The following is a 12,888-nucleotide window of genomic DNA, read 5'->3' on the forward strand; positions in this document are numbered from 1 at the left end:
TGTCTCTTAGCTGTCACTTAAATATATATGTTTGGAAGTCACAGCTTCAACGATTTTATGATCATATAAAATAATGAAAATACAAGAAAAAGACATTTTGCCTGTTTGATCGCTTCAAAAGACACCTATGGCAGCTTGGGTTATATGAAAGGTACCTTTCTAAACAGTTCACTACTAATAGAGAACATCTGGGTACAGATGATGATGTAATTTAATTTTTGTTAAAGTTTCTTTTCAAAAGTCCTCTTTACCCGAGCTATAACACACAGTTTGATTCTTCCAAATATTTCATGTCCTTAAAAACAATAGAACAGGGCTTTTTTTTGGTGAAGATTGTCTTTTAAAGAAAACAAATAAGCTGCAAAATGGACTTTTAAAACTGAGTCTTCAGCAACAATAGAAAACTATGTCTAAAATCATGATTTTGCATCAGTTAACACAGATGCAACATATTTCTAAAATATTTGATTAATCTTTGGCAGGAGAAGGTGTTCTCAAAGACAGATTTTTCCCCAAAGCAGAGCCTGAGCACAGTTTTTTTCTCTTAAGAGCCTCATTGAGACTCTCTTAAGCTTTCTCCCAAGAATACATTATATGTCTCCTTTATCCTTCTCTCCCTACCCGCTCCAAAACACCTTCCTTCATAGCGAAAGCCCAAGTCACTGTTGGTGGGCTTCCAATTAGCTTCTGAAGAAAAGGCAGAGTTCACAGCATCACAGATTCAAGGGACATCCATGGTCAATTAGTTCAACCCTTCATTTGACAGAGAAGGAAAATAAAGCCCAGAAAGATTAAACAATTTACCCAAGATCAGATTGTAAATGGAAGAGCTCATCTTTGAACCTAAATTCTCTAACTCCAAAACCAACATTTTTTTCCATGTAATGCTCTAGACTGCTAGATTTGTTTTGCCAGATTACTTCATTATCACTCAGGTTATCCAGTAAATAATGATAAGTCACTTTAGGACCTAATATGAAGCACTTTCCTCACAATACCCCTTTGAGGAAGGTATAAGACAATTATCATTATTACCATACGAGATGATAATTGCGAAGCACTTAGCACTGATCTGATGCATACTAAGCACTATAGAAATCTTAGTGGCTATTATCATTCCCATTTCACAGATTAATGGACTAGGTTGCTAGGTGACTTGACAAGTAGACAGCAGAAATGGGGGTTTAGGGGCAGGTAGGTGGTGCAGTCAGTAGAGCACCGGCCCTGGAGTCAGGAGGACCTGAGTTCAAATCCGGCCTCAGACACTTGACACATGTACTAGCTGTGTGACCTTGGGCAAGTCACTTAACCCCAAATGCCCTGCCAAAAAGCAAAAAAAAATAAAAATAAATAAAGAAATGGGGTTTAAACTCAGGTCCCTTGACTTCAAGTCCAGAGCTACATTGGACTAAGAAAGTATACTAGAGTCCAGCCCCATGGATTTCCAGAATGGGAAACTGAGGCTTCCTCATAATGTGTACAAGGTCACACCACTAGCTAATGGGCAGAGCTTCAACTAAAACCCCAATTTCCTGACTCCTATCCAATGTCCATTTCACTACATACAATGACTACAATACGATACAATACTACACTGACATTTGCTCCTATTTTGCAAGAAGCATGTATTTAATAAGTACTTTGAGTTCTTCTGACCCAAAGTAATAAAAATTATTATTTTAACATAATTTTTAAAAATTACTTAGCAGAACCTTCCCATCTTGATTTCTGCAGGTATCCTTAAGTAAATCTTTCTTCCCTTTGGGTTGACTCCTTGCCTGGTAACTAGCCATACTTCCTTAGAGTCAGTCAGAGTCCAAATGTCAAACTCAGATAGGAGCAGGGGCCACTAATTGGTACAATAGGATTCCCTGCAGCCTGCATTGACTTTAAAAATCACAGATTAGCATTGTCTGCACCCTATCGTATTTTAACAGTTACATCTTAATCTGGTTCATTTGACACCTCTACCATTGAGTTCTCCTTCAGGAGATCCCAATCATACCCACTTGTTCCCTAGCTGCTCTCTTTCCTGTGTTTGCTGCCCACAGGTACATGAGAGCTGTGGGCTCCTCAAGGGTCATGTGTGACAACGTGCCAGGCCTGGTCAGCCGCCAACGTCAGCTGTGCCACCGGCACCCGGAGGTGATGCGCTCCATCGGCCTGGGCGTGTCAGAGTGGACTTCGGAGTGTCAGCACCAGTTTCGACAGCATCGCTGGAATTGCCACACCCTAGATAGAGACCACAATCTCTTTGGCAAGGTCCTCCTCCGAAGTAAGTACCTTCCATGATCAGAGGGCACGGACTTCATCATGTTCTTCCTTGCATCAAAATGGTACTTTGTACACTTTCCAAAGCACGTTGATAAATTTGATTTCACTTTCCCTTCACAGTGACCCATTTGACAGATGAGGAAACAGATTTTAGGCAGTTAGGTGACTTGCGAAACCTCACACCTCACACCTAGCGGGTGTTGGCATCTAGGCCTCCTGACATGAGCCCTGAGCTCTATCCATTCTACCATACACATGCATTTTCTTTCATCCTCAGGACAGACAATACAGTAGAGTCCCATTTGGATTTCTTGCCTCTTCTTTCTACAGCTTTGGTCTCCCAAAAGGACATATAAGCAAAGGATCAGGATGATTCAAATTCACTGGCATGGAGAGGTGTCCATGTTTGGAGTTCATGCTGTTATTATTTTTTGTTGTTGAGTCATTTCAGCCATGTCCAACTGTTCATGACCCATTTGGGGTTTTCTTGGCAAAGATACTGGAGTGGTTTGTCATTTCCAACTCCAGCTCATTTTACAGATGAGGAAACTGAGGCAAACCTGCCCAGGGTCACACAGCTAGGAAGGCTCTGAGGTAGGATTTGAACTCATGAAGATGAGTCTTCCTGACTTCAGGTGCAGAGCTGTATCCACTGCACTACCTGGCTGCCCAGTGTAGCATTCATTAGCCTTCATTATAATAAAATCTCCTGTTGATTTAGCCTTTTACAGCTGATGAAGAATTTCCCTCATTACAACCCTGTGAGGCCCCTGGCTCAAGTGTTGTTTTCCTCACTATGTAGATTAGAAAGCAGGCTGAGAGACTAAATAATTTGCTGATGGCAGTACAATGACCAAGCTGGCCCTTGAACTAAGGGCAAGTATTATTAAAATGCTTAACAGTTACTTGGATTGGGTTCTCCTCCTCACTGTCATCCTGTACAGGAAAAGATTCTGTTCTCACTCCAATTTTACTAGCAAGGAAACTAAACCATGGATCAATTAAGCAAGCACTCATTAAGTGCCTACTGTGTGCTACTGTGCTGGGCACTAGAGATGCAGAGAATCAAAGTGATCTGACAATTTAGAAGCTAAAGTCAAAATGTATTGGATCTATAATGAAAAGTTCTGCTGTTTACTGACAGGGCCAAGGCAGATAGGGGGCACAGCAGATAGAGTGCTGGGCTTAGAGTCAGGAAGACTCATCTTCCTGAGTTCAAATCTGGCCTTAGACACTTACTTGCTGTGTGACCCTGGGCAAGTCACTTAACCCTGTTGGCCTCAGTTTCCTCATCTGTAAAATTAACTGGATAAGGAAATGGCAAACCACTGCAGTGTCTTTGCCAAGAAAACCCCAAATGGGCTCTTGAAGAGTCAGACATGACTAAAACAACTCAACAACAATAAAATTTACTGACTACCCATCTATGTCACCTTGGGCAAATTACTTAACCACTATGAGTTACTTTCTGAGTACTCTATGAGTATGTTTTCTTGTGCATAAAATCGGAACATTGTGTCAGATCTTTAGATCCCTTCCAACTAAATTCTATTGTTTTTTAATACACACTCAAAACCATTGATTTTCCCATCTGCTACTAAGCCTGTGAGTCTTCCTCTAAATTAAATTATAGACTTGTAGATGGGACCTTCCTTAAGGATTTTCTAATGATATAATGGGAGGGGGGTGTTTTTAAGAAGCTGAGAAGAAAGGCCAGCTTGCTAGCTAGAAATAAAGGGAAGGTGATCATTAGAACTTACTATCTAGTTGAGAGCCTCTTTCCCAGCCCAAATGAAATGCTTAGGTTTCTCCACAAAATGCTGCCATTTGGAAATCTGACCAAAAGCAAGGCATCCTCTGTGTGAATATCTGAAACAGGAAATTTTGTGCTTGTTTGCGCCCTGCCCACCTTATGCACAGAACCCCCTCCCCTCCCATGCCTAGGAAAATCATCAGGCTGTGCACTCTGTAATACTTAACAGAGGGTGTTTCTATCATGTATTCATCACACCCCTAGGGTTTTATGAGGCCAAATGCATAGCTGAATGGCTGTAAAATCCCCCAAGGGAGTGATATGTTCACTGTTAGTACATCCCTAGAGCTAATTTACTGCGATATTGTAGGAACTATATCCTTCTGCATTCCTTTTGGAGTTTCGATATGATGTAGCAAATTTTTAAAAGGTTAACAGCAATTTCAGCTGAATGGTATTTCAAGGCTTCACCTAGATTAGCTCACCAATGAATCAATAAAAGTTGTGATTCCTGTCCAAAAAAAAAAGTGTATAGGTGCTGGTGCCAATATGGGGAATTATGAGCTGTATTAGGGGAATGCCTTCAAAGTGGCAGTTAAATTCAAGATCTAGTGGGCTTTTTCTTGTCCAGAATGTTTACAAACATTCTCCATTATAATGCGCCAATTCATATGATGTTTGTAAAATTATTCCAATTAAAAGCTGAGCCTAGGATAATGCTCTTAGAAATTTCCATAGTGTGGAAACTTTCAGACCCCAAATAGAACTAAATAGAAGCAGTTTCTGATCGTTGGTTTCCAACAATAGTATATTTATATAAGCTAGGGGATTCATTCATAAAATACTTTGAATCAATCTTGCCAATAACTTTATTTCAGTGAATTCTGTAGAGTCAGTGGGGCTTGGAAGAGAGGCTCAATCTAGTCTAAGACTTAACATAATTTTTGTTTTTACTCTAATAGCTTCAGATTTTTTTTAGATGAAACTAGATTAATTGAATAAAAGCATAAAAAAATAGAATATTCACATGAGAATTATGTTTCTTCCTTCTCTTCACAGAAGGCCAGATTCCATCCTTATATACTCACCCTCATTCCCATTCAAGTCAATGAGGATTTCGTGTTGAATATGGGAGGGCAGAATTTGGCCCAAAGCGGTGTATTCTGGAAATAATCATGAAATTCCATTGAAGCCGTCCAAAAATTTTAACAATTAATTGTTTGATGAGAAGTTCCCATCTCAGAACTGTGAAGAGGTCTGAGAGTTGTTGTATTTATAGTAATCATAGCCAACATTTATATGGTGCTTTAACATTTGTGGAGTGATTTACAAATGTTATCTCATTTGATCCTCAAAACAACCATGGGAGATAGATGTCATTATTATCCCCATTTGACAGAAGAGGAAACTGAGATAAACAGAGGTTAAAGGACCTTCCCAGAGACATGCAACTGATGTCTGAGGTCAAATTTAAACTCAGGACTTCCTGACTCCCTGTCTAGTGCTCTATCCACTGGGCCACTTAGCTGTCACCAGCTGGATAGATAGTAAAGTCAGAGAGTGGAATTGTTTATATGAAAGGGACACACAAAATGTGGGAAGATTCCATCTTTATAGGGGAGCCAGAAAGTTTCCTTTTGCTCCAAGGAATCAGAGCTTAGAAAGGATTTTGTGGAGAGGGTTTTTAGGGGCTTTTCATAAATTAACTCACTTCACAAACCTTTATTAACCTCCCACTTCATGTATACAGGACTCTTTGCTAGGCACTGTATTAGGTAAGGGGAACAGTTTGGGGAACTTTCGATGAAGACCAACAAACTAGTGATGGCCAGAATATTCTTACTAGAAAACCCCAAAATTTGAAAATGAAACTTGCCTTGCTATTAGTACTGTCTTTATGGCATAGATTCCAGTGGAGGCAATCAGAACTTTTTAGCTCTAATGCCTTGCAGTTTATTCTTAAACTCACAATTGGATAATTTTCCATGCATTATGCTTATATGCCTTTAATAAATATTTGATTTACTTTCTTCAACTACATTTTGATAAGATAATTTTCTAAAATGAGGAAAAATCTAAAAGTTACTCTGGAATAACTAAACTCTCACTACTTAAGCATCCAAAAGATTTGGGATTGATAACTTTTAACATATTTGAAAGGAATACCTTTCTTTTTTCCTTAGCAGAGGATCAGAAATCCAATTTGGTATTGTTGCAAAATCATGTGCATAAAATTCATAGCATTTTAGTGATTCATCTAAGGCACTAAATGCTAAACATCTTAAGACTGTGTTAACAGGACACAGAAGTACGTAAAAGACAATGAAAAATCCAATTCATCTTCCCAATGTTTTGTTTAAACAAACATACCTCTGGATGTGTGTCATTGAGATGATACAACTTATGTGTACATGAATAGGAAGTGACATCTTTAGAATGTGATTATCTTTGGAAAGTTTTTTGGGGGGTTAAGGGAGGCCAGTTTAGTTCTACAAAAATAATTTTTCTTCCATCCAACAATTAATGTAACTATTATTTGAATCATCGATGTAACTATCACTTGTACACTAGACCAAGTTTTTCTACTAGCAGAAACATTCTCCTGCTCATTTTAAAAAGACCTTTTTGTACATTGCTTAGAACATCTCTCCTTCACAGTATCCCTTAGTACACGTATCTATGCCCATGCATGCACATGGGCACTCACACACGAATACGTACATGCATACACACAAACACACTTAGTAGATTTTGATTTGTTCACAAGATATTTGGATTAACAGTTATTTGGTGGTGGCACCAAAAAAGGTATGCTCACCGGAGTCCCATTCTTAAACAGCCACTGTCACCAATGTTATATCTTCATACATCCTTGAGTTCCCTAGACTTCAAGACAGGAGACTTGAATCATGATTGCCACAAAGTCACCTACAACTAAGTTGCTTACTGTTACTGAGCTTATACTTTAATTTAGTAAAATAGAAATGCCAGGCAACTAGGTGGTGAAGTGGATAGGGTGACGAGTCTGGAGTCAGGGATACCCGAGTTCAGACCCTTAATACCTGTGTGACCCTGGGCAAGTTACTTAACCCTGTTTGCCTCAGTTTCCTCATCTGTAAAATGACCTGGAGAAGGAAATGGCAAACCACTCCAATGTCTTTGCCAAGAAGACTCCAAATGGGGTCATGGCTGAACAACAACAAAAATGTATTGTGCTTTAACTCTTTAACTTGTTTTGTTTTCATCTGTTTCCTGTTGAGAGTTGGACACTACTGGCGGAGGGTGCTGAGAGGTTCAGCGTCTGGTTGCACAGCTAGTATGTGTCAGTGGCAGTACCTGAACCCAGGTCTTCCTGCCTCTAAGACTGGCTCTCTACCCACTACCCCACAGTCCTTCCTAGAGCAGCGTGGACTTGCAATTTACTTCCTAGCAAGACTTAACATAGCCCATCATGCCTATGAACATGGACTAAACAAGTTAGAAAAAGCTTCTTTTCTCCAAACACCACCTTTTGGCAATATCTCTATTTGACTTATTTTACAAAGCAGCTGGATTTCACTTAGGCCCATTATGAGTCTTACGTTGTAAGTTGGAATAACTTTTAAAAAATGACATATGATCATCACATTCCTCTCTGGGGAACACAAACTGCTACTTATGGCAAATATTCACACAACTTATTTTCACGTAACTACATGGAAATGTTCTATATTTTTTTTGAGTTGTTGGGTTTGGGGGGTTGTTTTTTAAAGACTGAGGTAAGTGTCATTTAATATGGTGAGGATATGTTTTTTTCTGATTTTTAATAATGAGGCTAGCAGAGCAAATATTATAAAGAATGTATAATAAATTTTAGCCCTGAATGACAAATGGGAATGAGCAGTGCTTCAATGCAAAATGGTGGTTTGTTCTCCCAGATGTATGGTTCAAAAAGTCACACTCTTCTTGGTGTACCTATTGGATCACCTAATGGCAGTCTGTTTTCAGCTTTCCATTGGCACTAGGTTGTTCGGCTTCTATTCTGGTTGTTAATATATTTACTGTGGCAACCATTAATAAAAAACCATGCTAATAACAATGAAATACAGCACCATTTGAAAAATGAGGTGCACAGGGACCCTAAAGAGTCTTATATCTGTCATTATACCACAACACTGTATTATGAGTTACTACAGATTATTAAAATAATTTAATGTAGTTATTGCACTGAAATATGTACCTTTGAGTCAGTAAGTGAAAGAAAACTTTGCTCTAATAAAAAACAATTCTAAGAAAGCACAAGAAATGGCTCGTGCACAAGTCTAATTATAGGCGGTAAATTTGTTTTCTCCCAGCAAAACCTTAAAAATCTCTTGACTGTCTTTTTTTGACCGGTAGCAATGCTTAGTGGAGTCATTCCAGAGCAAAGTCAATTCGCCTTACTAGTTAGCCATAGTAAGTCATTCAATGATAGTGCCTTCTCTAAACTGTTGTATAAAAGTGGAGGTGGAGACAAAGTTCTTTAGAATTAAAACAAGAGAGCAATTTCTGTCTCTCCTCTTTCCAGCCTTTAAACACAGTGTTTTCAATCCAAATCAGTTCCTGCATCTGTGAGGTTGCAAAAAAAAAATCTAAGCATGTTTTGGAAGGTAGATATAGAGGAAGGCTTAAGCATGGACTTTTATAGCTAAAAGGCCCTCAGTTCTCTCATTTTGCAGACGAGGAAACTGAGGACCAATTTTGTACACTTTTTAAAACATTTAGGGATGCCTTCAAACCAAAAAAATATTTTAGTTTGCCATTGCACTAATGTATGTTTTTGTTGTTCAGTCATGTCCAACTTTTCTTGATCCCATGAACTGCAGCATACCAATACTGTCCATTGGGTTTCTTGGCAAAGGTACCAGCGTGGTTTGTCATTTTCCTCTCAAGGCAAACAGAGATTAAGTGTCTTGCCCAGGGTCTCACAGCTAGTAAGTGTCTGAGGCTAACTTCGAACTCAGGTCTTCCTGATTCCAGGACCAGAGCTCTATCCACTGAGCCACCTAGTTGCCTAATATGCCAATGTATAACTACAGGGTATCCCTAAAGTCTGGACACATAGGAAAAATGCATATTTTGAAATATTTGGAACATTAACAGACCTTAGCCCCCTTGACTTCTTGTTCTGGGGTATGCTAAAGGAGAAGGTGTACTCAATGAAAATCACAGATGCAGCACACTTGATTGAATGCATAAAGAGTGAATGTGCTAAAATTGATGGCAATGTGGAGTTATTGCATCGAGTTCATGTGAATCTTGCAAAGCGCATCAACCTTTGCATTACAAATGATGGAAATCATGTTGAAGATGTTATTTGTTAATATTCCAATTAAATAAAATGTTGTTGAAAATTTTATTCATTTCATTTCTTGAAAATATGCATTTTTGCCTATGTGTCCAGACTTTAAGACACCCCATATTATCAAAAACCAGTCTTGCTGCAGAAAAGAGCCCTTTTGCCTGATTTTATTAGGATCTTCATGGAGGTGCTACCTTGCTTTAAGAAAAGGTTGTGAATATGTACTTAATCTTGATACAAACTAAACAAATTGGATGATCAGTTGAATCACAAAATCTTTACAAAAAGATTCCTCCTCAGCATCTGCTTTGCAAACCTTAAAGCACTTTATATCATCATTATTATTACAAAATCATGAGCTTCTCCAGAGAACTAATAATGAGATGTGATTTGATATGCTCATAACTTTATAGGGATGTATTCTTTACATAAAGTGAAGTCCAATGACATGTTCTGGGAGAGAAACAAAACACCCAGCAGCATGTGGGTTCTCAAGGAGCACCAATGCCTCAGGCTGAAGTCATACAGAGATAGGAATATCAAACCTCTTTTAAAGATGACCCTTTTGATTACAGGTAGTCGAGAGGCCGCCTTTGTGTATGCCATCTCCTCCGCTGGAGTCGTGTATGCCATCACCAGGGCCTGTAGCCAGGGAGAATTAAAATCTTGCTCCTGTGACCCTAAGAAGAAAGGAACTTCCAAAGATAGCAAAGGCACTTTTGATTGGGGTGGATGCAGTGATAACATTGACTATGGGATCAAATTTGCCCGAGCATTTGTGGATGCCAAGGAAAGGAAAGGAAAAGATGCCCGAGCACTGATGAACCTTCACAACAACAGAGCCGGAAGGAAGGTAGGCAAGCAATAATTATTGTACATTTTGTAGACTCTGCTGCAATTTTCAAAGCATTTCATGAAAACTTTTCTTTAAATTTTCCTCCATAGTTGCTTAAAAATGCAGACATTGATCCTGATTTTTACTTTACTCAATAGGCTCACACAGGGAGAATAGGCTAGAAAGAAAGACTCATGAGTAGGTTGGGTTGTATCTAAGCAAAATTATCATAATCAGCCAAAAAGCAAAAATTTCAGTCAATCTTGGTTGTTTATACCAACAACCAGCACACTTACTAGTATCCCCTATCAGAGGGTCATTGATTCTTCAAGCTGGTAGGGCCTTAACAGTTGCATGGTCCAATTTAGGCCTAACCAATTTAACCTTATTATTCCTCCTTTGAATTGGCCAGATCCACCAATTGTTTTTGTTTAGATGCTGAAATCACAACAGGTATTTTGTGGTCATCTGGGAACCCATCTAATCTCCAAAGAGGCAGGGATATGACATGGCAGATCACCTATTCATATTTAGGGTGATTTCAAGGCATCTACTCCCAGATAGCTCATAGAAGTCACTGTGCATCATGTATAGCATGGTAGTCTCCATCTCATTCATAGGGCTTCTTTCACTACCAGATCTAGAGCTCACTAATGTAGAAAATGACTGATTTTGGATTTATAGTGGTAAATGAGCTCATGAACCAGAGACCCTATGACCCCAAAGTTGCACATGAGGACCTGTTTCCAATGGCCTGGAGGCTAATGGGTCATGTCTACATGTAAATGATCTATAACATTCCCATTAACTCCATCTATCTACATGGCAGTATGACTGAAATAACTTACATAGCTGGATTTCTGTTCTTTAGACAAGCCACAGCGGACTGGGGTGAGCCAGTGTTCTAGTCAGGATTGTTCTATAATAAGTTTCACTGCCAAGCAGGTAGACACAGTCATCATCTTTGACTTTCCTCAACACAACTTAAGAATGTGCTCAGGAATGATATGTAAGAAAAGTCAACATAAAAATAAAAAGGTCTCAGTGGGGCTTTAATGGGAAAAGGAAATAGAGAAGGATGAAAATCTGTTTGGATGAAAAACCTTTTAGTGAGCCCATAGAGAAAGCAAGTCCGATTTAAAGAAACTTGGAAGGAAAAAACTCTTGGTCAGCACAAAGGATGAGATGAGTGTGATCTGAACTGTTTACAAATAGTACCTTTCTTATTTTTATTAATTTGTGGACATATGGTGATAACTGCCAAGAATATAGACTATCATTGTGCAATTCTACAACTACAGGCAATTACTGGTTGTGCAATGGGATGGAAAAAATGCACATTGACCTTTTCTTTGACATTTATACAGTTAAGTATAGAAGTTGTAAAATACAGTGTTTTTGAAAGGGATGTGCTGCTTACTTCTCAGAGCTCGGTACACAGACATCTTCCACCTAATGTTTGAAAAGGAAGCATACCTGGAAATGTGTCAGAGAAGAAACTGACTTGCTAAATTAAAAATCTTAATTTTGATGAATGTGTATTATCCCCTGTAGTTGTTGTAAGTTCTGGAGGACCAAAGATCTTGAGCTTTTTACTTTCAGAAATGAACAGCTGCTAGGATTCAGCCTTTGTTTTGTTTCCCCTGCAGTCTCACCATTAGTAGGCTGCTTCTGATCTTAATAAAAACGCACATGCAAGCTTCGTAAAACTTAGGTTCAATTCATAATGGGCAGTTACCATTCATAAAAGGAGCCTAATTTCATTAGATGTGAAATTGAAGAGTTTATGTGCTGAGAGGAAGTGTGGCACAGTGTAAGAGACAGAGATCTGGATTCAAGCCCCACTTCAGATACATATTAGCTATGTGACCTCGGACAAGTCACCGAAAGTCTCAGTGTCTCGGGCTATGACTATATAAGGTGGGGAGCAAGGAACCATCTATGTTGGTAGGAAGAGCCCCTTCAGTGAGAGTTCACTATATCAATGAAATCACTGGTCCAATGCAACAATTTTTCAAAAATATATTTAAATAGATATACAGCCCTCTACTCTATGCTTATAATCCATATACCTTCTTCCTCTGTGGTCATAGTAGGAAACAAAAAAGGAATTATTGGAAGAACCTCCTAAGCTGATATTTGCTGTACAGATTAGAAATTAATTTCTGATCTAAGCCTTTAACAAGGCCAGGAACTGTGAATATACAGATCGGTGGGTCTTGAAGGGGCATGAAGATGTCATCAAAGATCATAGATTTAAGACTGGAGAAGATCTTAGAAGTCATTTACTCCAGCCTTACAGGTTAGGAAACTAAATCCTCTAGGAGTTAAGTGACATGTCTAAGGGTCACAGAGGAAGTAAAATGACAAAGCTACATAGAATCCAAAGCAAGGACCCCTGACTCTAAATCCAATCCACCCTACTGCCTCTAGCCAATCTGACCTTTCCCAACTCCCCCTTACTTCTAGTGCCTTCCCTTTAATCCGATTAACTAATTGGATTAATTCCAATTAACACTAATTAACATAGATTGTTTACACAGAGTTGTTTGCATGTTGTCTTCCCCCCATTAGATTGTGAGCTCCTTGAAGGCAGGGACTGACCTTTGCCTTTCTTTATATCCCTAGCACTTGGCATAGGACCTGGCACAGAGTAGGAACTTAATAAATGTTTATTGACTGACAGACTGGAAAAAACATTTTTTT

General features: G+C 38.9%; 1 protein-coding gene across 1 annotated transcript in view; it reads left to right on the plus strand.

Moving 5' to 3' along the window:
* Positions 1–12,888, plus strand: part of WNT2 (Wnt family member 2) — a 60,997-nt gene that overhangs the window by 1,316 nt on the left and 46,793 nt on the right. Inside the window, exons 2-3 of the mRNA XM_036761229.1 lie at positions 2,052–2,275; positions 9,923–10,200. Coding sequence (XP_036617124.1) covers positions 2,052–2,275; positions 9,923–10,200 — 502 coding nt within the window. The remainder of the gene's footprint in view (positions 1–2,051; positions 2,276–9,922; positions 10,201–12,888) is intronic.

The sequence above is a fragment of the Trichosurus vulpecula genome, chromosome 5 (assembly GCF_011100635.1).
Source record: "Trichosurus vulpecula isolate mTriVul1 chromosome 5, mTriVul1.pri, whole genome shotgun sequence".
NCBI lineage: Eukaryota > Metazoa > Chordata > Mammalia > Diprotodontia > Phalangeridae > Trichosurus > Trichosurus vulpecula.